The sequence below is a fragment of the Mobula birostris genome, chromosome 3 (assembly GCF_030028105.1).
Source record: "Mobula birostris isolate sMobBir1 chromosome 3, sMobBir1.hap1, whole genome shotgun sequence".
Taxonomy (NCBI): Eukaryota; Metazoa; Chordata; class Chondrichthyes; order Myliobatiformes; family Myliobatidae; genus Mobula; species Mobula birostris.
Window position 1 is genome coordinate 94,771,152 of NC_092372.1, and position 27,494 is coordinate 94,798,645.

The 27,494-nt window shown below is 42.3% G+C and overlaps 1 protein-coding gene across 3 annotated transcripts in view; it reads right to left on the reverse strand.

Moving 5' to 3' along the window:
- The window catches only part of shroom3 (shroom family member 3), a 436,842-nt gene that overhangs the window by 165,937 nt on the left and 243,411 nt on the right, over positions 1-27,494 (reverse strand). For 2 of the 3 annotated variants that reach the window (XM_072253065.1, XM_072253068.1), the window contains exon 1: positions 7,172-7,356. The exons of the other annotated variant lie outside the window; for it this stretch is intronic. In XM_072253065.1, coding sequence (XP_072109166.1) covers positions 7,172-7,176 — 5 coding nt within the window. In that variant the 5' untranslated portion in view covers positions 7,177-7,356. Of the gene's footprint in view, positions 1-7,171; positions 7,357-27,494 lie in introns of those variants that run through there. 3 annotated transcript variants of the gene reach the window in all.

A 27,494-nucleotide genomic window follows, 5' to 3' on the forward strand; every position in this document is an offset into this window, starting at 1 on the left:
TGTCCCCAATTACCACCTTTCCAGCAGTCCGATATCCACTCTTGCCTCTCATTTATTCTTTATATATTTGAAAAAACTTTTTTGTGTCCTCTTTTATATTATTGGCAAGTTTAATGCCAAATTTAATCTTTTCTCTCTTTATGGTTTTTTTAGTTGCCTTCTGCTGGTTTTTAAAAGCTTCCCAATCCTCTAACTTCCCACTAATTTTTGCCCTCTCTTTTGCTTTTATGTTGTCTTTGACTTTCCTTGTCAGCCTCGGTTGTCTCATCCTCCCTTTAGAATACTTTATCTTTGGGATATATTTTTCCTGTGCCTTCTGAATTTCCCCCAGAAACATGAGCCATTGCTGTTCTGCCGTATAATCCCTTTCGGTGTCCCCTTCCAATCAACTTTGGCCAGCTGCTCTCTCATGCCTCTGTAATTCCCTGCACTTCAGTGTAATATTGTTAAATCCAGTGTAATATTGTGATATTTAGCTTCTCCTTCTCAATATGCAGAGTGTATTTTATCATATTATGATCATTGTCTCCTAAGGATTCCTTTACCTTAAGCTCCCTAATCAAATCAGTTCCTCGGCCAAGCATTAATATGCCAAATCATCCTACTTTTGCCCTTGTGTGGCACAGGCAGCAATCTAGAGATTACTACCCTGGAAGTCCTGCTTTTCAGCTTTCCACGTAACTCACTAAATTCTCTCCTCAGGACTTCCTCCCTTTTCCTGCCTATGTCATTGGTCCCAGTATATAGCCAGACTTCTGGCTGCTCACCCTCCCCCTTTACAATGCCGTGGATCTAATCTGGGACATTCCTGACCCTGGGTCCTGGGAGACAACATACCATCTGGGTGTCTTTTTCACGCCCACAGAATCTGCTTTCTGCTCCTTCAACTATGGAATCCCCCATCACTATAGAAATCCTCTTCTTCACCCCCCCCCCCTTTATCAGCCACAGAGCCAGACTCAGTACCAAAGACCTGGTTGCTGCAGCTTCCCCCTGGTAGGTTGTCACTCTCCCCAACAATATCCAAAGGGGTATACTTATTATTGAGGCTAACAGCCACTGGGGTTCTCTGCACTAGCTGGCTATTCCCTTTCCCCCTCCTGACAGTCACCAAGGTACCTGCCTGCTGCAACTTAGGGGTGACTACCTCTCTTTAGCTCCTATCTATCACCTGCCCATTCTTCCATATCAGCTGAAGGTCATCCAACTGCAGCTCCAGTTCCTTAACACAGTCTCTAAGGAGCTACAGCCTGGTGCACTTCATCCAGATGAAGCTATCAGGGAGACCAGAGGTCTCCCAGATTTCTCACACACAAAACATACCACTATCTCCAAACCCATTCTCAGTGCAAAAGCTATGTACTAACAAACAAAAACTACTAGAAACTTGCTTACTTATTTACTCAAACCTCTGGCTGTTCTCACCAAAGCCTGACCACTCTAACATTGGCCCACTCCAACAATGGCTGCTCCGCTTACAGCTTCCTTCTTTTTATTGGCCCTATGCTGATTACTATATAGTAATTTTATGGCTGTGCATTGTACTGTTGCTGCAAAACAACAAACTTATTGTCATATAAGACAGTGAAAATAAGCCTGATTGTGATTCTGGATGGAACACTGATTAACAAGGGCATAATTAAATAAAAGGCTTCAGCTGACATACAACAGGAAGAGAATATGGATGGCTTCCATACAACTTAAACAATATAATATGGCACTTCTAAACATATCCACCATTGTTAGTTTGCACTACACATAGTGTACCTTTAATGCTAAGCAGTAAAAAATGCAGTAATTAAGTTTGCTGACAACATCACTGTTGGTGGGCCAATCATAGGTAGTGATGAATAAGAATATAGGAGGAAGATTCAAATCATGGTTGAGTAGTGCACAACAACAACCACTCACTCATGTTAACAAAAACCAAAGAGCTAATTATCAATTACAGCAGAAAGAAACCAGAGGTCCATGAGGCATTCCTCATTAGGGGGATCAGAGGTGGAGAAGATCAGTAGCTTTAAATTTCTTGGCATTATCATGTCAGAGAATCTGTCCAGGGACAAACACATTGTGCCATCTCAAAGAAGGCATGACAGGCCCTCTACTTTCTTAGAAGTTTGCATAGATTTGGCATGGCACCAAAAGCTTTGACAAACTTCTCTAGATGCACAGTGGAGAGTATCCTAACTGGTTGCATCCACAGCCTGGTATGGAAATGCCAATACCCAGGAACGGAAGAGACTAAAGAGAGTGTTAGATATAGCCCAGTCCATCACAGGGAAAGCCCTCCTTACCAGTTATCAAATTTACATGGAGTACTGCCACAACAAAGCAGCGTCCATCATCAAAGACACCACCGTCCAAGTAATGCTCTCGTTTCGGTACTACCATCAGGCAGAAAGTACAGAAGTCAGGTTGCAAGCCACCAGGTTCAGATACAGTTATTACCCTAAGACTATCAGGCTCCTGAAACAGCGAGGATAACTTCACTCACTACATCTCTGATCTGATTCTACAACCTACAGCTTCACTTTCAAGGACACTCTTCGCAAAGCTATTTCTTTTGCACAATTTGTCTTGTTTTTCACATTGGTTGTTTGTCGTTCTTTATTTATGGATAGTTTTTCATAAATTCTATTGTATTTCTTTATTTTCTTATAAATGCCTGCAAGAAAATGAATCTCAAGGTAATATACAGGTATATGTACTTTGATAATAAACACTGAAGCACTGTATACTGATACCGATACCTCCACTCCGTTTCTGTGGCCATAGTACTTGCTGATGCAGTTCCAGCCCAGCATGTGAGAAGTCACACAGGAGGGAAATTAATCAACCTGTTTCGCCCTGGAGAGCACAAACACTGATACTTTGGATTGGAAAATCAAAACAAACAAATGTCTGTTTAGTTACTTGAATCACCTTTACAACCTTCCATGTTAGATAGCTGACAGTTTTATTTTGATGGATTAATACAGCACAAGAGCAAAGTGTTTAAACAGATGAGAGTTTCTTTGAGGGGGGCGGTGAAAAGCTAGTCACCAATAAAGCAAACTCCTACGCAGTGACGTTTTGATAAATCTTTAGATATTACTGGTTGTGAGTCCAGTTCTGTAAATCACCCTTTAGGAAGGATATTGCAACACTTCAAAGAACACAAAGATTTACCAGAACGATACTTAGAACAGAGGACGAAAAGGTGTAATAAAAATAAGAAAGGAAGAGTCCAGTTATAATTTGCGACTAGAGAAGCAAATAAAGAATATATTTCATCAGTAAACGGGTCCATAACTGGATAATACAGATTTAACGTCATTGGCAAAAGGTTCAGTCGGATAAGAAATTTCTTGTAAGTGCTCCTCTCACTTTCTCCAAACCCAATGGTCACTCAGTTGGGCCCCAGTTATGCCTGACTTTTCATTGGCTATGTGGAACAGTCCACGTTCCAAACCTTCCCTGGTAATGCTCCCCGACTCCTCCTGCGCTACACTGATGACTGCATTGGTGCTGCTTCATGCACCTATGTTGAGCTCGTCGATGTCATCAACTTCCACCCTGCCCTGAAATTCACTTGGTCCATTTCTGACATCTCTCTCCCCTTCACTCAATCTCTCTGTCACCATCTCTGGGAATATTTTCATGACAAATTTGAACAAACTAAAAAGAGGTAGGAAGATTTTAGAGGGGAACTCTATAAACCTAGGCCTACAGCAACTGAAGGCAATGTCATCAGCTGTAGAGTGATTAAATTTAGGAGCAGTCCAGAAGCCAACTTGGGAGGACCTCAGATACTTGGAGAGTTCTATGCTTGGAGGAGATTACAAGGAAGGGAAGGAGAGATCTGAAAACAAAAAAACATTTAAAAACCTTCATCAAGGAGCAAGGTATTGGATGAATATGCAAGTTAAGACTCCTGCAGAGTTTACATAAGGTAGAAAATTTGAAATTAGATAGAAAATGCTGGAAATATTCAATAGGCCTGGCAACATTTGTGAGAGAGAAACAGGATTAATATTTTAGGTCCATTACTTCCCCTCCAGTTCTGACAAGAGTTCACTCCCTTAATCACAGCCTTTTATCATGATAGTCCTTCAAATCATTTCCCTTGCATTTTTTTAATGCCTTTTTTGCCCTATCGCCCAAGAGTCCGGATCCCTTCCCCCAAGGCCCCTTTGATGCTCACCACCAAAACTCTTTCTCTTCCAGATAAAGATCCAGATCTTCCTTTCACCAATTCATGGCCGCTTAGCTGCTTGCCATCCTGACTCTGTGCCTCAGTCTTATAGCCTCTGAGATTTGACCCTGATCCTTGTGGAATATTCTCCTCTTCCTTCCAGCTCCCATTCGATGTAAAGCACATTCCACCCTCAACATTATTCTCTGAGACCCAGCTCACATTCTCAGCACAAACTGCCCAACCTTGTACCAGAGCCAACAGGGGCAGACTGAGAGTCAGGAAGCCGCTACACCCCTTCAGTGGACTTGGGCATCAGGGAAATGTGTAGCAGGGTTAGTGACAATGTAAACAGTGAACAGAGCCCTGCTTAACGTCCAACATCAAGATCACTTTCTTGGTATTAACGTCTGCTTGCCAGAAATTTCTGCCTGTGCACTTTTTACATCAAGCTGCTGCAGTATGCACTGGTTTAGAGACAGTGTAGGCATCAAAATATGCAGTGGGGAGGGAGAGTTGGGATGGCCAGCACCCAGGTGGAACTGATGCTGAATCTTTAGATGACTCTGTCAAGAGGCAAGAGCAGAAAAAGAAACAGGGGAGGTTGAAGACAGATCTTTAGTGAATACTGGGTAGAACTGCGGGAAAAGCACAGGTAGGCTATGTTGGTGGTATAACTGTTAGCTGTGCAATTTCGTTTCAGATTAATGATCTGGAATTTTAAAAAAACTAACCAGCCTTCAGTAATGGATGACAACCAACCACCAAACTATAAACCTAGCTGTTCACTGAGGGAGGAAGTCTTCTGTTCACACCTGGCCTGGCCTCTTTTTAGACTCCACTCATATGACTGACCCTTAAGTAGCCTCTACAATGACCCAGCAAACCACTCCGTTCAAGGGTAGGAGGACTGAGGCAGGCAAATACTGATCTTGCCACAGGTGACCAAATCCCTAAACCATGAAAAAGGGGAAAAAAGAGGCAGACCTTTGCAGGACGTTGTTTGACTACCACTGGATAGGTGAGAACACTGTGAGGTGACAATGGACCAGTTGGTTGGACAATGGAGAGGGATCACACACAGCGTATATTATTATAATCCAGAATATTCAATTTGAAAGAGTCAAAAGTAGTTTCTAAAAGGGATTGGATATATGGAAAAAGGAAATATTTGTCCAATTGTAAGGTAACAGACTACTTGTACAAAGAGTTGTGGAATGGTAGCAGTACATAACCATTAAATGAAAAATAAATACTTGCAACTTTATTACTGAAGTTATAAGGCCTTAATGTAAATATGATTTATGTTTCACACAAAATTGGACCTAACTGGTAAGGCCAACAATAACTGTCCTTCTGCACCTCAGGTGTTTTAGGGGAGGTTTGAGATACTACCATGTCAGTCTGGATCAGCACAGCAGATTTTCTCCCCTAAGGAACACCAGATGAGCTTTACCAACATCACAGATGTTTCATGTCAGTCACCTAGTCTCTTGTCAGTCACTTTTACAGATATTTGCTATTTCTTGAATTCCACATTTTTAACTAATAGGAAAGGTACATCGCATCCGGAGATTCCCCGGTTAGCAGACGATTTCCCTCCACGCCTCTCTGACGTAGTGGGGAACCGCGTACGAGGCAAGTTACAGCAGTGGTTTGCCATTGCCTTCTGTCGGGTGAGTTTCCAAAGAGATCACCAGCTTGTAACCCAGCACGGATGGAAAACGTTCAGGGGAGCCAGCTGGATTCCAACTCAGGATGTTTCGTCCCGAAGACGGGCACTGATGCCACTCCGCCACCATCTGGGTCTTCTAACTAATACAATATTGAAATTCCTCAGAGACCAGTTTGATGCCTCTGCATCAATAGTCTATGCTTCTGAATAATTAATACCATAGAAGGCATAGACTATTGGTACAGAGGTATCTGTTGGTATCATACATTGAAAGTTCAAGCTATTGTCTATTCACACAAGTGATGACGCAGGGAGTTAATTATCCAATCATGCACAGCAGGCCACTCCCGGGTCTGATTCCCAGACTGTACCCAGCTAACCAACCAGGCCAGGATTTTCCGATTCTGATCATCCTGTGGCCTTTGTACAAACACGGATATCAGGACTGGGCAAATTCACTGTTGACATTTGCATATTAATAAAGACCAGTTAAACAACATGCCTAGCACTCACAGAATCTATCTCAGCAGAGAAGCAAAAGAACCAAAGAGGAGAAACTGGTTTAAAAATTAGGTATGTGTGATGGCTCAGTTAAAAAAAAATCCGTAGTTAAACCAGCTAGGGTAAACAGGTTTGGATTTTGCTGTTGCAGCACTAAGAATTGTTGTTTTCAGTTTCATATTTACTGTAAAAGTTGCATTAAAACTACAGATTAAGAGTGCATGATACATTGATCAGCGGGGAATCACACTGGGCTGCTCTAATGCATAAGGTTACAAGTGGTTTCTCAACAAAATTCTCAGTAATCACATGCAGTTTCTTTCCATCTGAAAATGCAACGTAGACAACAAGGGGCATAAAATAATAAAAAATACAAAGTAAGATCAGAGCTCAAATAAGTAGACTATGCACAGAGAAACCTATCTGTAAAATGATAACAGGTTGAATTTAGTCAGCAAGATCAGCATTATAAACTTCCCCAGGCACTTTTTGGAATGTAGCGAAATAAAACGCGAGTATACAAGAGAGGTCAGGGCAGTTGGGTTTTAAGGAAGAACTTGAAAGGAGTAAAGATAGGTAAGCAGTTTAGGAAGAGTTCTGGCAGCAAACTACAGGTCTACCAGTAAAACTGATTAAGTTCAACTCATGAACATATTGTACTTGTAATCTAAAAGGAGTTAATGAAGTCATTAACATCCATCAGACAAAATCAATTGCCAAAATGAGAACTGGTTGGTCAGTGATTATGAACCAACAGACCTAGCAGAGTGGATGGACTTGGTAATCGGCCTGGCAATCTTGTTGCTGCAGGTACGTACCTCATACATGGCTCGTGAGTCAGCAGGCTAACGCAGAGAGATATGCTTCTTCCATGTCAGACACTTTCAAAGAGTTTCCCAGCAATGATTAACCAACAAGGGAGCTAAAGAGCCTCCAGTAAAACTGGATTTTCACATGAGAAAAGCTTCCTTGCAAGTAGCAAGGCACAGACAATCTCAACAAGAGCACCTTGCAGCAAGGAAGTGTGCTCAGACAAGCAGAAAGGTGTCTCAAATTACTTTCCTCCTACAAACCAATCACAACTAATTTGACCTGAAACTATGAAGTCACTGAGTACTCTCGTACACTGATGGCCAGTTTCTGTGTGAAAGCAAATAACACCTGATACCCAAAGGACTTAGTAAAATACCCAGACTTTGCCAAAACTTAATTATAATAATGGCTTCAGGCAGTATCAGGAAATGTTTCATTTAAGTCACAGATTTAAACATACTGAAGATTGGTTTCATTTCCCCCCCCCCCGGTCTAAAACTCCACCCTTCTTTCACCATGTGAACTTATAAGCAATATCTGTTCCTTCCTGTGATGCCAACTCTGATGAAAGGTAACATTGTGGGAGCAATTCAGCATTTACCACAGGTATTCAGTGACAGTGCAGGTAATACACGGGAAAGATTCCAAAGCTGAAACCAGCAGCTGAATCTCATGACCAACGGAACTATACTCCCACACTTCAAGAGACAACAGGGCCATATTTCAGAAGGTATGACCTGGAATGCCACTTCTGAAATAATTGGGAAAACAGATTCTGAAACCACAGAAAAGTCACAGCATCAAAGGGTGCCTGTCGAGTCTGTACGAACAATCCAATTCATCCCACTTCCCCACCTACTGCACAAGCCCTACAACTACTTTTTTTTCCTAGTGTTTGAACAGCTAACATTGAATGCTATGCTTGAAACATCCTTGATTACAGCCTTTCCAGTGAACTACAAGCACTCAGTGCAATGGTTAAGCTAGTCATTGCATGCGTGCATATATGTACCTGTGGGGACGACAATAAAAACTCAACCTTGATTTTAAGTGCAGACCTAATAACTTGCTCTGTAAAGAAACATTTTCCTCAAGCAGCTTCTGATCCTTTTGCCACTCTGGTTCCTTGTTTTTGACCCTTTCACTCAAGGAAACGGCTTCGTCCATCTACACCATCTTTGACTTTCACAGCTTCAGAAGATACCTGTGACATTGCACGAATATTAACAGCATCAACTTCCCCAAAAATAAATTGGAAATTCTTGAAGGGATATCTGCAGCAATATGAAGAAAGAATGGGGAGAAGTGGAATAATGAAATGGTTGTGGTTAAGAACAGACGTATGCCTGAAGGGCTAAAGGTGGCATTCATCTTTCAGGGCCCCCATCACCCAGGTCATGCCTTGTTCTCATCGCTACCATCAGGAAGGAGGTACAGAAGCCTGACGGCACACACGACGATTCAGGAACAGCTTCTCCCCCTCTGCCATTTGAATGGACATTGAACCCATGAACTCTACCTCACTACTTGTTTATTTCTATTCTTGCGCTATTTATTTAGTTTAACTATTTTATATATATAGTTCCTGTAATTCACAGGTTTTTCGATTATTATGTATTGCAATGTACTGCTGCCACAAATCAACAAACCTGATGAATCTGGTTCTGATTCTGAATCCATTTGTGCTGAAATTGCCACAGAGAACATGCTCTTCAAGTTACTACAGAGGGCCAAATAGTTCAGTGGTGTGCTGCAACATGATTTATTATGTTTTTATTGAAAAGGATGTTTGGATTTCTGAGGCACAGGTGGGGGTGAGTTGGGGGGAGAGCGTGTGGTCACATAGTTTGCCAGATTGGCAAAGGTTGAAAAAACAACACAGGCATTATTCTCATTCCTGAGTGCTGCACAGTGTTCTCTGCCAGAGGTGCATGTAAGTGGCGATTTCATGGTAGGAAGATTGACACGGTTACAACAGTCCTCTCTGTCAACCGATGCCAGGACATGGATTGTAGAGACTCACAAATGGTGATTGACTTGCTGATGCCAGCTGAACTACATTCTGGCTTCTTCTACCACTTTCAGAGGAAAATACGAATGCAAGACTTAGAAACACCAGGCCACTCGGCCCCTCAGCCTCACAAACCTGCATCAACCCCACACTCCTCTGATGCTCTTAATATCCAAAAATCTATTGAGCCCTTTCTTAAGTATACCCAATAACTGAGTCTCCACACCCTTCCATGAATGATTCAGAATCCTCTGGATGGAGAAGTTATCTCCTATCTCTGTTCTGAGTTGCTGTAAGTTGCATAGGAAGGAATAGAGTGCCTAGTAACATGGAGTCATGACAACAATCTTTCTTTCATTGTCGGCAAAACAAAAGAGCTGGTCATTGACTACAGAAAGCGGGGTGGTGCACATGTTTCTGTTTACATCAATGGTGCTGCACTCCAGATGGTTGAAAGATTCAAGTTCCTCGGATAGAGCATCACCAATAGCCAGTCCTAGTCCTACTACATGGACGCCACAGTCAGGAAGGTGCACCAACAACTTCACTTGCTCAAGAGGCTAAAGAAACGTTGTACGTTCCCTTTGACCCTCACCAACTTTAATAGATGCACCATGGAAAGCATAATAGCATAAGCATCGCAGTTTCGTAGGTCAGCTGCTCTGCCTGAGACCGCATGAAACCACAAAGAGTTGTGGCACTGCTCAGCACTTCCCAGAAACCAGCTTCCCCACCGCGGACCCTCAACGTCTTGGTAAAGCAGCCAACATCATCACAGACTCCACCCCACCCTAGCTTCCAAGATGTTATTCCACACATAATGTGCTTCACAAACCTAACTTAGAAGGAGGTGGTATGATAAAACAGCTCACCACAGGATGGGAACAATCATTTTCCAAATAATATCAGAAAGCATGAATATTTTTAACTTGAGATCACAAGGTAGCTCAGAAAAATATCTTCAATACTGTGTCACAGATGATGAGTGGTGACCTTTGTGTAGATCCCCCTCGAGATGCAATTATTTTAACCAAGAGTCTTTCAAATATATATTACTGGGCTTTATGGAGTGCACTACAATCTGCTTCAAACATACCATTCCCAGGAGACAGAGAAGAATCTTTTTGCTTGTACTGATAACATTGCTATGAAATGGTTTGTTCTGCATCATGTCGAATCTTTGCTTCACTATCATTTCCTGAGACATTCTAATTACTAACCACTACATTAAAATCTTTTGGAAAATCTTACATACCAATGTAGTGAAAGGTTTAAAACACCATTTCATTGATGGGCCTACAAAAGAAGATGTAAAAGTATCCAATAGAATACCTTCTGCATACTGATCAAAACACTAGTTGTATTAACACAGATGGAAATTACTTCCAAATTGACCAATGCTAACTGAATACAAAAATTGTGTTCTATGTTAATACTTTTCAGGTATTGTAAATAGGACAGAGTCTCAATTTGTCACTGGAAAACGTACTGTATATTGGGATTTGACTGAATCCTATTAGCCATTCACAAATGACAGTACACAATATATCAGTATGCATAACATATCAGTTCTACAAGATATAATATACAGGGTGGAAACTTAATGAACAAATAACAAAATATTTATAAAGTAACCCACAATGAGATAAAGGCTTAGATAATGTTTATCTACTTTCACCTCCAATTCACATTACATCAGTTGTGGCTCAAACACCCGATGACTGTACAAATCAAGAGTATATTAAAATTGTGGAAAACACAGGGCAAAACCATTCCTAAATGCCTGCTTGTGATTATAAAAGGGAATTAACGTTTCTGTACAAAGTTTTGCAAAATGGTTATCAGTTTCTTCAGTATCTTGTCTTTGGTGTGGGAGTAACATTAAGGGTAAACGTAGTTCAATTAAACTAATCAATAATTAAGATACTTTGCAAAAGGTAGTCAATTAATCGTGAGCAATTAACAATTGGGGAGGGAGCACCTTTTTAAAAACATGAATTAAGCCACATCCTTTGACATTGAATACATCAAAGTTAATTTCTTTGGTAATGTGACTGGAAGAAGGTACCTGCTAGTGAGCACATTCAAGTACCACATCACAATGTGCTTTTTTCCCCCTTCCTTTTCCTATTAACACTCCCATTAATATGATTTTTAAACTCAGCAATTTTCACTGTCATAAGCAAGTCTGACTGCAATCACAGCAATGGTTCTTGGAACAATCCTGCCTATTCATTACTGCCCAGCCCTTTGAGAAGTACCTCTGCTTTCATCAGGTGTTTCCTGCTCTTGAATGGGATTCCTGTGTCAAAACCTGCTTCCTGATCTGGGAGTGAAATTGTAGAACGCCTTCTCCCCACAGATTCTGTCAGCTTTATTCCAACAAAGGACTCAGACAGAATATTTGTAGACATAAATAGCAGGAACAGAAGGACATAGTGATTGCACAGGTTATTATTTGGATTATATCTTTCAGGCCAATCTCAAAGGGAGACCAGGTGTGATCAGGGGTCCTTTGCTGTGGGTATCAAGTCCATTTGTGTGTCACCTACAATACAATGCACAGAACGAGAAATATCTTGCAGTTTGAGTATCTCTGATCAATGCAGAATGAAGTTTATATCTTCTGAAGTGTAGGTGCAACAATAGTTGTTTGGATAAATAGATACAAAATTCTGCACTTATGCAGACAGGATTTAAGAAGAGCCATGATACATTCAGATACAAATGTTGAATTGTTCAATCTGACCCATTTGGAATAGCATCACGTTCTGTATGATGACTTTCATAATCCACCATTAAGGAATAGGTAAATGATGTATGGACATGGTCACAATACCATATTAAAAGCTTCGTTATGTTATGAAAATTAACTGGTGACTTTTCCTGCATACTCATCTATGAGAAACTGGCAGTTCCGACACTATTATGAGACTTCTCTTTAGAAAGTATATACCTAGAAGCATTCTAATAAGAATACAACAACACAAAAAAAAACAGGACTCGGCCAAATGGTCCTTTGAGCTTGTCAATCTAGCAGAACAAGGCTAAATTTTAACACCAGTTCCTCGCTCTATCCCTGAAACCTTCAATTCCTTAACAACTTAAAGACATGTCAGTCTTAATTTTGAGCATCTGACAGGTCTTTGAATAAATTTTTTTTAAAGAACTTACAATCCTCCAAATGAAGATTTCATTTATGAGACCATGACCACCCTAGACCCTTCAAAAGATAGAAGGGTCACTTTTAAAATGCATTTCCTATTCCTTCCAGGTTATTCAGAGAACTTGATAATCAATGTACTACCAGCAACACAGGAAATGTGGCAGTTCGTGCATTGCAGTGTTCAACGAATGGTGATACGATCAATGACCATGTAATTTATTTCAATGGTGCTATTGGGGCTACAGCAGGGATAACCTTTTGCTCTTTTCTGAAATAGTGCTGTGGGATCTTTTACATCCAACTGAGAAGGCAGTCCAGCCTCAGATTTAACTACCAGTGGACTGACACCAACTCCATCAATATTGTATTCACTTGGTTTCAAGAGTGTGTGGGCACGTGGCCAGGTGGTTAAGGCATTGGACTAGCTACCTGAAGGTTGTGAGTTCGAGCCCCAGCCGAGGGAACGTGTTGTGTCCTTGAGCAAGGCACTTAATCACACATTGCTCTGCTACAACACTGGTGCCAAGCTATATGGGTCCTAATGCCCTTCCCTTGGACAACATTGGTGGCGTGGAGAGGGGAGACTTGCAGCATGGGCAACTGCTGGTCTTCCATTCAACCTTGCCCAGGCCTGCGCCCTGGAGAGTGAACACTTTCCAGGTGCAGATCCATGGTCTCTGTTTCAAGATGGTGCTGGTGACCATGACGATGTTCTGCGGGCTAAGTACAATACTTCTAAATATAGCTCTTCTGAATTACTGTCACTGCAATCCGCAACATGTCATTTCTCTTCAAGCAATGTACTTTTTAATCAGCTTAATGATCCACAGATTTCATGACCTTCTGAAGGACTCGGTGGACCAAGCAGGTACAACACCTTTAAGCAAACGAAGGTTCATCGCCATGTAAGGAAGTAAGGCAGGGGGTGGGGGTGGGGGCGCCAAGCCAGGCTGAAACACAGAGAGATGAGGCCCCCTCTACCCAGCATCTTGTTAGCAAATGTGCACTTGCTGGAGAACACAGACAGTCCTTCCAAGTGAGGCGACACTTCACCTGTGAGTTGGCTGGGGTGATATACTGCGTCTGGTGCTCCTGGTGTGGCCTTCTATATATTGGTGAGACCTGATGCAGACTGGGAGACCATTTCGCTGAACACCTATGCTCTGTCCGCCAGAGAAAGCAGGATCAACCAGTGGCCACACATTTTAATTCCATGTCCCATTCCCATTCTGATATGTCTATCCATGGCCTCCTCTACTGTCAAGATGAAGCCACACTCAGGTTGGAGGAACAACACCTTATATTCTGTCTGGGTAGCCTCCAACCTGATGGTATGAACATTGACCTCTCTAACTTCCGTTAATGCCCCTCCTCCCGTTCTCACCCCATCCCTTATTTATTTATTTATTTATTTATTTATATTTCTCTCTCTCTCTCTGTCCCTCTCACAATTACTCCTTGCCTGCTCTCCATCTTCCTCTGGTGCTCCCCTCCCCCTTTCTTTCTCCCTAGGCCTCCCGTCCCATGATCCTCTCCCTTCTCCAGCCTCGTATCTCTTTTGCCAATCAACTTTCCAGCTCTTAGCTCCATCCCTCCCCCTCCTGTCTTCTCCTATCATTTCGGATCTTCCCCTCCCCCTCCCACTTTCAAATCTCTTACTATCTCTTCTTTCCGTTAGTCGTGATGAAGAGTCTCGGCCCAAAACATTGACTGTACCTCTTCCTATAGATGCTGCCTGGTCTGCTGTGTTCCACCAGCATTTTGTGTTTGTTGCTTGAATTTCCAGCATCTGCAGATTTCCTCGTGTTTGGATCCTCTATTTCCTCACTTGCAGAACCCAGTCAGTTTGGATTGGCACAACATCTCCTCCATGATCTCCATCAGCACAGGTGCACCACAAGGCTGTGTGCTTAGCCTCCTGCTCTATTCACTTTACACTTGTGACTGTGAGACTAAGCAGCTCCAATGCCATATTCAAGTTTGCTGACAACCGTCGATTCTGTCATTGGCCAGATCAAAGGTGGTGATGAATCAGCATATAGGAGGGAGACTGAAATGGCCAAGTGATGCCACAACACCAACCTCTTACTCAATGTCAGCAAGACCAAGGAGCTGATTATTGACTTCAGGAAGAGAAAATCAGAGGTCCATGAGCCAGTCCCAAACAGAGGGTCAGAGGTGGAGAGGGCCAGCATCTTTAAAAACCTTGGTGTTATTATTTCATAGGACCTGTCCTGGGCCCAGCACGTAAGTGCAATGATGAAGAAAGCAAGGCAGCACTTCTACTTCCTTAGGAGTTTGTGAAGATTTGGCATGATATATAAAACTCTGACAAACTTCTGTAGATGTGCAGTAAAGAGTATATTGACTGGCTGCACCATGTGCTGGTATGAAAACGCCAATGCCCTTGAATGGAAAATCTGACAAAAAGTAATGGATATGGCCCAGTCCATCATGGGTAAAGCCCTCCCCACTACTGCATACATCTACACTGAAAGCAGCATCCTTCTTTAGGTACGTGCTCTCTTTATGTTCCTGCCATCAGGAAGAAGGTAGAGGAGCCTCAAGACCTACAACACCAGGGACAGTTATTACCAATCAGCCGTCAGGCTCTTGAACCAGGAGGGATGAATTCACTCAACTTCATTTGCTCCATTACTGACTTGAACACCCACAACCTAAGGACTCATTTTCAAGGTCTCTTCTTCTCATGTTCTCAGTACTTACTGCTTATTTAGTGTTATTATTTACTTATTTTTGTATTTGCTCAGTGTGTTGTCTTTTGCACACTGGATGAACGCCCACGTTGGAGCAGTCTTTCATTGATTCTAATATGGTTATTATTTTATTACAGATTTATTGCCTATGTCTGAAAGAAAATGATTCTCAGGGCTGTGTATGTTGACATATATGTACTTTGATAATAAATTTACTTTGAACTTCGAACTACTCTGGAAAGTCTGCCCAAGTACTCAATAGCTTGAACTTGCAATCTTCTGATTCCAAAGCAGGAGTGTATCCAAACTTAAAACACTACACTGTTTGAACAACCCCATGGGATTTAGTCTTCAAATGAATTCTAGGCTGCATCTTCAAATTTCTTTCTGCTTCCAATAAACAGTAAAATCATCTCAGTGGACAAAGTCAGCGAGGCCAGCGGTTTAAAAGGATATAAGTGATTGCTGTTGATGTACAATTAAGTTACACATGTGACGAGAATACACATAAATTAAGATGTAGCTGTCCTGGGCTGGCACCAGTGGGATCAGCAGTTGGTCTGCCACCTGTCTTCAGGAGAAAGAGAGATAAGGAAAACAATGGAGCAGCATTTGGAGATGTTAATGAAGGGACGGGACAGAGTAACGGAAGGAGAGCTGTCAAGATCGGCTCCCCCTTGGAACCCTGAACTGTTTGAAGTGATGGACAGGCGATACCCCAGCAGGGGGATAAAAAGGGACAGGTTCGCTAAGGCAAGACACACACGACACCCCGAGGTAACGAGACCCTGGAAGCGGTGCGTCTCCCACAAGTCGGTGGGAAGTTTTGGACGGCTGGTCGCGGGATCAAGCCATAGACGTACAGGGTGGAAAGGCACGATCGGCGGGAACCTGGTGTGTGTCTGCCCTTGCCTGGGTGCCAGGTTCACCGCAGAGAAACGATCGTATCTGAAAACGGAGGGGTCACGGTCGGTGACCTCAGATGACATCACAAAGGGCTCGCACGAAAGCTGACTGCGGAGAATATCGAAGGTCTGTGTGTGGAAGCCGTTTGAATATTCATTCGTTTTGCTCTCTCTCTCCTTCCCCCCACTGTCCATCTCCCACGGCAGCGATTACTGCAAACTGAACTGAACTAAATTGAACTGAACTTTGCGTCACTTTGAAACTGGTCATTTACCCCTAGACAACGATAGAGCTTGATTGATCCTGTTTTCTTAATTCTGTGTAAATGTGTGTTTATCATTGTTGAACTGTTGCATTTATTATCCTTTTGATTAGAGTACTGTGTTGTTTGTTTCTTTAATAAAACTTTCTTAGTTCTAGTAATCGAGACTCCAACTGGGTGATCCATTTCTGCTGGTTTGGCAACCCAGTTACGGGGTACATAACACACAGTTAAACTGTTAGCAAAGTACTATGATGCTGAAAATCTGAAACAAAACAAGTTTTTAGCAGGTGAGATAGCAGCTGCAGAGAGTGAAACAAAGTTAAGCTTCAGTTCACCAACCTCTATCAGAACCAGTTTAATTCTGCTTCATTTGAAATCCCAAATGATTAAAGTCTTTGTTGCAGCCTCTCTCAAACAATTACATCCTTCCTAAGATGATCAAATGTGTACCCAGCTTTCCTGATTTGCTCTCCTCAATGCCTCACATGAATGCAGCACGACTTTGTTGTTCTTTCAACGCAACTATTGTGACATAAGGGTTAACAGATCATTTCTGCTCCCTCCCTCCCACCACAAATAGAAAATCTGCAGATGCTGGAAATCCAAGCAACATACTCAAAATGGTGGGGGAACTCAGCAGGCCATGCAGCTCCTATGGAAAAGAGTACAGTTGACGTTTCTGGCCCGAGACCCTTCATCAGGACTGGAGAAAAAAAAATGAGGAGTCAGAGTTAGAAGGTGGGGGGAGGGGAGGGAGAAACACGAGGTAATAGGTGACACCAACAGTGGGGGGGGGGGTGAAGTAAAGAGCTGGGAAGCTGATTGGTGAAAGAGATACAGGACTGGAGAAGGGGGAATCTGATGGGAGAGGACAGAAGGCCATGGAAGGAAGAAAAGGGGGAGGAACATCAGAGGGAGGTGATGGACAGATATGGAGATAAGGTGAGAGAGAGAAATGGTAATGGGGATTGATGAAGGGGGGAGGGGCATTACCAGTAGTTTTAGAAACTGACGTTCATGCCATCAGTTTGGAGGCTACCAAGTCGGATTATAAGGTGCTGTTCCTCCAACCTGAGTGTGGCCTCATCGCAGCAGTAGAGGAGGCCATGGAGGAACATGTCAGAATGGGAATGGGAAGTGGAATTAGAATGGGTGGCCACTGGGAGATCCCACTTGTTCTGGCAGATGGAGTGTAGGTGATCGGCAAAGCTGTCTCTCAATCTATGTCGAGTCCCAATGATATACAGAAGGCCACACCAGGAGCACCAGATACAGTAGATGACCCAAACAGACTCACAGATGAAATGTCACCTCACCTGGAAGGACTGTTTGGGGCCTTGAATGGTAGTGAGGGAGGAAGTGTAGGGGCAGGTGTAGCACTTGTTGTGCTTGCAAGGATAATTACACCTCCTCGCTTAGTACCATTCAGGGCCCCAAACAGTCCTTCCAGGTGAGGCAACGCTTCACCTGTGAGTCTGTTGGAGTCATCTACTGTATCTGGTGCTTCCAGTGTGGCCTCCTGTATATCGGTGAGACTCGACATAGATTGGGAGACTGCTTCGACAAGCACCTACACTCCGTCTGCCAGAAGATGTGGGATCTCCTGGCAGCCACCCATTGTAATTCCACTTCTCATTCCCATTCCAACAAGTCAGTCCACGGCCTCCTCTACTGTCACGATGAGGCCACACTCAGGTTGGAGGAGCAATACCTTATATTCCGTCTGGGTAGCCTCCAACCTGATGGCATGAACATTGACTTCTCTAACTTCCGTTAATGCCCCCACCCCCTCTCCTTTCCTATTCCCCATTTCCCTCTCTCTCATCATCTCCTTGCCTGCCCATCACCTCCCTCTGATGTTCCTCCCCCTTTTCTTCCTTCCATGGCCTTCTGTCCTCTCCCATCAGATTCCCCCTTCTCCAGTCCTGTATCTCTTTCACCAATCAGCTTCCCAGCTCTTTACTTCACCCCTCCCACTGTTGGTGTCACCTATTACCTCGTGTTTCTCCCTCCCCCCCTCCATTTTCTAACTCCATCTTTTTTTTCCTCCAGTCCCGAAGAAGAGCGTCGGCCCGAAATGTCGACTGTACCCTTTTCCTAAGATGCTGCCTGGGTTGCTGAGTTCCTCCAGCATTTTGTATTTCTCTTCCCAAGTGCTTTCCATATGCATATGTTAACATCCTGTTATTTGTCTGCGATGTCTCCAAAATCTTCTGAATATCAGCCTTTATTGACCTTGCGTCTTTTCCACCCTTTCTACAAAGGATACTTTTACACAACTGTACATGATACTCTTTCATGCTTAATCAACGCAGGTGGGTCTATACCTGTCATCTATTTATGTCTTCTTGCAGCTTCTTCCATTATTTCATAAGCAAACCCATTTGGATACACTGCACTAAATCACTGCTAAAGAGACAAAAAAACATATCCTTGTCTCGTCTGCCATGGTAATGCTGAAAGTTAACAATTTACTTGTCTCTTCTATCCTCCATCTGTGTCAATGCATTACCTGAATCCTATTGGTGACTTTGCACACTCTCCTGGTGGTTTTCCAATGGATGATCCAGTTTCCTCCAACACAACGTCATGCAGATTAATTGGCCTCTGTAAATTGCTCCTGGATGGTGGAATTTGGAAGGAGTTGAGGGACATGTGGGGAGAACTAAGTTGGTTTGGTGCAGGATTCGTGCCGATGGGTGCTTAGTGGTCAGTGTGCTGAAGGGTATATTTGCATGCTGTATAATTCTATTACCCTGTAGAGCTGTAATCTGACCGGCCCCTGTCCAATGCCTTCTGACAATACAGTTAGTTCCATTGACCAGTAATGAAGCTGATCAACTTCAAGATTACAAATACACAGCAACTTTTATTTTAGTTTATTAACACTTGTTGTTTCAGAAAAAAATATGAATTTGGCAAAATATATTCCCTCCCAAATAAAAAGAAACCTCCTCCCTACTCTGGTCCTCCGTTCTCGACAGGAACCTTATCAATCACTGCATCTACTCTTCGTCAGGCATTACAATGTTAAAATTCAGATGAACAGTCTGGCAGGAAGTGTAAAGTTCACGCACTGCATCAGAGATATCACAGGAGAGTGGAGAGCAGAAGACATATCATTTTATTTTGTACCCTCTACTGGTCGCCACAGCAGCTGTCTCGGCAGAAACTTGGCGCGGGCTCCATGCCTGCATGAACAATTGATTATAGTGCATGGTGACCCACAACACACAAAATGAGTAAAATTGTTCTTAAGGACTTTCTTATATACAATGAAATACATTTTATTGTATGTTATCTTATTTTTATGTTTAATCAGATCACAACATTTTTGTTAAATTTTAATGATTTAATCGAACAGATTCTTCTTTTGATCGTTGTTATGTAATATAATGACAGCATGACAATTCTAGATTCAATGACACACTTTGCAAACACAGATTTAGTATATCTGTACTTCTTCCAGGTTTTCTCCTCATCCCTTTTGGATAGTCCTTTCATTTCTCTTCGATGTCAGCTCTTGCCTGATACCGAGTCCATTGACCAGTCTTAATGTAAGATCATGTTAAGCAAGTTATTAAACCCAAGAGAGATCACAATCCCATTCCTATTATTGGTTAATCAATGATGAAGATAGATAAAGGACGAGCTACTTGATAGAAATGAGGGAAGTTCATCCAGATAGTTCTACTTATCCTTGGCCCAAGGAACCATGATGCTTGAACTATTGTGAAACTGACTGCAACATTGAACATTGGAGGAATTTTACATCTTTCCATTGTACATGGCAGGAGTTTTACACCAAATCTAAAATCTATATTTTCCAGATCATAAACAGACAAAAGATTTACACAACTGTTCTAAAACCTTATTACAAAAGTCTAATACTTGGTTTGCTTGCTAGAAGTATTCTACAATGTTACTTTTGCTGGAGACTGAATCTGTTTATTAAGGTCATGTAAATAATACTCCTTTATACCCCGAAGGAAAGCAGTTATTGATTTAATTAGGTCAATTGAAGCTCTACACGTAACTCCTTTGACTTTACTCATATTGAACAAGGGTGTAGCAGGTGTTGCACAAAGGTATACAGTAAAAACAACCTTCATGGTAAATTTAGGATTTTGTCCACCTTAGTATGGAGCAATACTAAATTCAGATCCTACTAAATTAGAAGATTATGAGACAATAATATTGAGCCAAATTATTCAAGTTCAATTTTATTGCCACCTGACTGTACAGTACATATATACAACCAAATGTTCCTCCAGACCACGGTGCACCCACACAACATATATCACACACAGCACATAAACAAAAAATATTATTCTATAAATAAGCTAATAAAATGTAATTCAAAATGCATGTAGTCAAGTGCAGCACAGGTAAACAGTAAACAGCTCACTGTCCTGGTAATGAGACCTCAGTGGTGGCAGGGTATTCATCAGTCTCACAGCCTGAGGGAAGAAGCTGTTACCCAGTCTGGCAGTCCTAGTCTTGATGCTTCTGTACCTCCTTCCTGATGGTAGTGGGTCAGAGTTTTTGGAAGTGGTGGGAATCTTCAACAATGCTTTGGGCCCTTCATCTGCAAAGCTCCTGATAAATGTCACGTATAGATCATAAGACATAGGAACAGGATTAGGCCATTCAGCTCATCAAGTCTGCTCTGTCATTCTATCCCAGATCCCACTCAACCCCATATAGCAGAAGAGGGAGACACTGATGATCTCTCAGCAGTTTTTACTATCTTCTGTAGGGTCTTGTAGTCTGATGCCTTGCAGCTTCCATACCACACAATGATGCAGCCATTCAGGATATTTTTGATGGTGCTCCCATAGAAAGTTATTAGAATTGGGGAGGGGAGACTTGCATACCACAATCTCCTCAGAAAATGTAGACGCTGCTGTGGTTTCTTGACTAATGGGGAGATGGTGTGGGCCCACGTTAGATCATCGATTATGTGCACACCAAGGAACTTTGTATTCTTCACTCTCTCCATAGCAGAGCCATTGATGTGCAATGAAGAGAGGTCTACGTGCATCTTCCTGAAGTCCACAGTCATCTCCTTTGTCTTGCTCATGGTGAGACTCAGATTGGTTTTTTGAAATTATTTATTTTTATTTATTAGAAACAAACAAAAAACACAAAAAAATACAGCACATCCTCAAAAACCACAACCATAACGAAATCAAATTAAATATTGATCAGCAAAAGGGAGAAAAATATCAAGGCAAAAGTAAACAAACACAGCAGAGGCACACTACACCAAAAAACCTCAGTCCTTACTCCGTAAGAAAGACCAATACAGGGCCCCATATCCTTTCAAAGATGTCCCCTCTGTCCTCATTACATAGTCTCAGTCTCTCCAAATGTAAAGTATTTGCCAGTTCTCTCAGCCACAGATCATACGTAGGCACAGAGTCTAGTTTCCACATTTACAGGATTAACTTCTTAGCAATCACCATTCCAAACAATACAGACATTTTTTCATACATATTGGCTGAAGATAGGGAACTTGTTGCTCCAAGGATGGCTATGAGCAGATCTGGTTCCCATCGCTTCCCAAAAGCCCCAGAGTAACAGTGAAAAATACTTTTCCAGTATGTATAAAGCTTACAACATGACTCAGATTGTTATTCTCACACCATTTGACAAGCCTCTCTACCTCCTCTCTGAATGCTGACTCATTGTTGTAGCTGATGAGGCCAAACCACTGTAGTATGATCAGCGAATCTGATGATGCGGTTTGAGCTGAATCTGGCAGTGCAGTCGTGAGTCAGCAGAATAACAACAGTGGGCTGAGCACACAGACCTGGGGGGAACCAGTGCTCAGGTGTTGCTGCCATCTCAGAGTGACCGTGGTCTTTCTGTCAAGAAGCCCAGGACCCAGTTACAGAGGGGAGTGTTGAGCTGCACCAAGGACAGTCTACCCACCAGCCTCTGAGGGATGATGGTGTAAAATGCCAAGCTGAAGTCGATGAACAACATCCTGGCGTATGAGGCATTGTTTTCTCGATGGGACAGGGCAGAGTGGGGGGGTGGACAGAGACTATGGCATCATCAACAGACTGGCTTGAGTGGTGAGCAAACTGGAATGGGTCAAATATAGCTGGAAGGTGGGATTTTATATGATCCGTGCCAGCTGCTCATAAACGTTGAAGTCAGTGCCACGGGGACGTAATCATTTAGGCCAGTTACCAACGCTCTTTGGGTCAACGGAATGATGGTGGCTGCCTTGAAGCCTGCAGGTACAGTGGATTGTTTCAGAGAGATGTTAAAGACATCCATTAAAACCTCTGTTAGTTGGGCCGCACAATTCCTCAGCACCCGAATTGAGGGGATTGAGGAATTCCTCATTTAGCCTATCAGGAAGGGAGGTGTTGCTGTCACTGACGGGCAGAGTGGACTTGTAATCGGTTATGGTTTATATACTGTGTCACATACACTGTGTGCCCCTGGTATCACTAGGTGCCTGCACTTCCTCTGTGAACTCACGCTTTGCCTTCCTGATGGCACGAGAGAGTGCGGCTCTTCCTGACCTTTGAGATACCTTGTCCCCCAATTCAGAGGCAGCATCTCAAACCCTAAACGGTGCACGAACCTCTGTAGGTCAACTGCGGCTTCCGGTTTGCCCTGGCAATGTAGCATCTAATCACGATCACATCCTCAATGCGCTAAACCATGAAATCACAAATTTGATGGTCTACATAAAATTAATCCTCCAAGAGGACCACAGCCTTGTTGTAGGGTTTGGAAGCTTGTGTGCCTCAATGACCCGGAGAGCTATGAAGGCTGGAGTCAGGGCCTTGTGGTTTGATTTTTGGTAGGGTCACCCATGCCAAACAGGTCAAAGGGTAGAGATCAAACTAAGAGTGGTCCACTGGTCCTCCTGGTTCGGTCAAAAAAAATTGCTACGGAAACAGCAATCAAGGTGGAGGACCCTCATTGCTGCCCTAGGTGCCAGCGGCGTAACAAGCAGTAAGTAAGTTACATAAAAATTGTAAATGCCTGTCATATAATAAAGTTTCCACAGATTTTACCCACAGATACCAAAAAATGGTATTTCAAATAATTATTATGAATTACCACTAATGACAGTTAATTACTTGCAAAATCCACAGTATGAAATTACTGCTTCATTCTAAATGACACTAAACACACTTTTAATTAAACTCAATGAGGAGGAAGCAGTCTCTCTAATGTGGGAGAAGCCACTTCCTCAAAGCACCAGTATACTGAAACAATTGCCAAAATCCAAACTACGTCAAGCCATTCAGAAACATCCACTTACTGTAATGTGGATAGACAGCTCCCTTCTGCCAGTTCACTGGGATATTGACTGGGATGATGCAAGCATCAGATTATCTTCATGAACTTCTGCACTCAATTAAATCACTAAAGGTACCCACAATATAAATACCACATTGTTGTTTGTAGCAGAGAAAGGCCAGAGGGAGGGGGTCCTTTAGACCCTTATATTAGTTTCAGATTTCTACTGGAGCTATATACTTCCCTCAATCACAGGACTTTTCAGAAAGTGGTGCAGACAGTCCAGTGCATCTGTAGATGTGAATTTCCCACTATTCAGGACATTTACAAAGACAGGTGCGTAAAAAGGGCCCGAAGGATCACTGGGGACCCGAGTCACCCCAATCACCAACTGTTCCAGCTGCTACCATCCAGGAAACGGTACCGCAGCATGAAAGCTAGGACCAAAAGGATCCAGGACAGTTTCTTCCACCAGGCCAACAGACTGCTTAATTCATACTGACGTAACTGTATTTCTATGTTACATTGACTATCCTGCTGTACATAATATTATAAATTACTATAATTGCACATTGTACATTTAGATGGAGACGTAACATAAAGATTTTTACTTCTCATGTATTTGAAGGATTGAAATAATAAAGTCAATTCAATTCATTTTTGTTGATATGTTTATGAATGATAAATGACTCCCATATTTACAAGTGAAACAAACATAAAGCTGAAATGGGGAAACAAAGGGAGAATCATTCTTATATATCAGAATCAGGTTTAACGTCGCGAAATTCATTAACTTTGAGGCAGCAATACAATGCAATATATGATAAATATACAGGAAAAACTGAATTACAGTAAGTATTTGTATCTTATTAAAAAGTTAAGTTAAAGTAAGTAATGCAAAAACAGAAATAAGGAAAATTAGTGAGGTAGTGTTCATGGGTTCAGTGTCCATTTAGAAATCAGATGGCAGAGGGGAAGAAGCTGTTCCTGAATTGCTGAGTGTGTGCCTTCAGGCTTCTGTACCTCCTTCCTGACAGCAACAATGGGAAGAGGGCATGTCCTGGGTGGTGGGGGTCTTTAAGGATGGATGGAACCTTCCTGAGGCACTCCTCCATGAAGATGTCTTGGATTCTAAGCAGGCTAGTACCCATGATGGAGCTGACTAATTTTACCACTTTCTGCAATTTACTTCGATCCTGTGCAGTAGCTCCCACCATACCAGACGGTAATGCAGCCAGTCAGAATGCTCTCCACGGTATACAGTATATCAACCAGCAACAGAGAATTACTGACTGAGCACTGATAGAAAATCAATGGCCAGCTGTTATCATCAGGGAAGGATTAAAAGCCCTTCAGATTATTCAGAGATAAAATATCATTATAAATGTAAATACCCGACTTAAAATTATGAAGTGCAAATCAGCATACATGTCAAATCAAGTGCCAGAACAGGTTCCAGAGACTGAAAGATCTAGTCCCATATACACCAACATTTAACAAGCTGGCATAGACATTCATCCTCAAAATTCCTTCCTCTATCAGTGAGGACGATATAATCTCTCAAAAACTCCTGGTGACAGCAGTTGAGATCAGGAATTTGTTATGTAGAGAAAAGCTGTAACAAAGTTTGTCAGTGAAGCCACAAACTTAAACTTTCGGCGGACAGAAAAGTCAAAAGTAAGCTGAAGTTCTTCTTCATATGTGGAATTACTCTTTCGTAGTGAGGGACGGTGTATAATGAAGTTAGTTTATTATTTATCCATTGTTTATTCATGATTAGCAAAGTTTCAGATAGAGATGGAAAGTCTTCAATTTGCTACTAAGGAGTGGAACCAAGAGTTTCATTTTCCTTCTTCACTTTTAACAAAGGATGTCTCTTCACCCTGCTTTCTATAATTTTCAAAATAAACCCTACCCCTCTTATTACTGCACTGTTCTGATAGGCTGCACCCTAAGTACAACAACACAGCTTTGCTATTTAATACACTTAAGGAGGGAAGACAGGTCTTTATAAATCAAAACAAGAAAATAAATATTGATTACACATTAAACCCAAGTTTCCAGAAGCAGCAAGAATGCAATTTAAGGTATTCTCTGCAGATAACGTAGAAAGTTGGATATTGCCTTTTCCAGTTGATTCTTACTTCAATAACTGGCAAAAAGCTAAAGAACAAACTTTCAAATTGATAATATTACTGAATAAAAACAGACACATCCTGCATTTCCTGTTTCATCGTAATACTAATGTTTCTCTCCCTCTCGAGTCATCAATAACCAGGAGTTGTTTCACTTCCTTTGTTCACCCTGATGTGATCATACAAACAAATCCACTCATTGACAATTGGGAGAGAATGCTGGCATGGCAAATATCTTTTATTTATCCTTTCCAACATACATCAGTCACTGTACTTCCTAGTCACTGAACTTAAATTAAAATGTTTCCGAGTTGCTTCTGAGAATTGTGGTAAAACTGCATCTCACTTCCTTTGGCTACCTCCTAATTAGAATGATGTGTCAGGCAATATTTTGATTCCAGCTGTTAAGATAATATTCTATTCACAGCAGAAGTGTGAAGAATGAACCTTTCCCAAATACACAATATTTTGGAAATGAAAATGCTGTAACGTGACAATAACCACACCATGCTAAACGTTCAGTGACACACTACCAAATAGTTATTTGATATCAGTTAGTCATTGACAAACAAGTTAATTAATGATAACAGGGACAATTGAACAAAACTGGTTTTAACATCTTTTCCTGCTCAATTAACTCTGTTCCAGGCTGTGTGGCCCACTGGAATAGGACTCTTTAATAGTGATGATGATAGTTTTGTTTGGAAAACCAAGAGTAATAATTAGGGCTGAACCAATTCTTATGAATGCTGCTCTTTGTTACATTTATGCAAATCCCATTCAAGATGTGACACAGAATAACTTTGAGAACGTCAGGATTGAAAAGCATGGATGAAATCCACAGACTGTGCAAGAGATGGCATTCTATTTGATATTGACATTCTGGCCATACTGATGATGCCATCACCTCTGCACTGCACTCCATCCAATCCCACCTGCAAAATGGTGCCTCATATGCCAGGCTGCTGCTTATTGATTTCTGTTGGGCATTCAGAAGCTGGTGGGTAAACTGCCCTCAACAGGTCTCAGCAACACCTCTCTCTGTGACTGGATCCTGGACTTCGAAACCGAGAGGCCACAGTCAGCCAGTGTTGGCAGAAACATCTCTAGCTCCATCACACTGAGCACTGGCGTTCCCCAGGGCTGCTGCTCACACTGCTGATGCATGACTGCATTGCTGCTTCCAGTTCAAACCGAATCATCAAGTTCATTGATGAGACAACAGTGGTGGGCCTCATCAACACGACAATGAGACAGCGTACAGAGGGGAGGTAAAGCGAGCTCAACAACTTGAGTCTCAACATGGATAAGACCAAGGAGATGATTGTGGACCTTAGGAAAGTGCAGGCTGACCACTCCTCAATCCACAAACATGGCTTCTCCGTGGAGTGAGTTAGGAGCACCAAGTTCCTGGGAGTGCACATAACGTACGACCTCACCTGGTTTCTCAACACCATCTCTTTGGTCAAGAAAGCACAGCAGTATCTGAGGAGATTGTGACAAGTGAAGTTCCTCCCTTGCCCCCCATACTAACCAATTTTGACAGGAGCACATTGAGAATGCCCTGACCAGCCGCATCACTGTCTGGTATGGGGATTGCAAGGAATCTGCCAGCAAGACCCTACAAAGGATTGTGAGGATTGCTGAGGGGATCATCGGGGTCTCTCCTCCACCCATTAGAGATATTGATCAGGAACGCTCTGTATGCAGGGTCCTTAGCTTTGTCAAAGATTTCTCTCACATGTCCAACAATCTCTTTAACACCCCTACCATCAGGCAAGAGGACCACAGCATTAGCTCAAGACTGTTAGGATGGGAAACAGTTTCTTCCCCTGGGCTATAAGATACTGAACTCT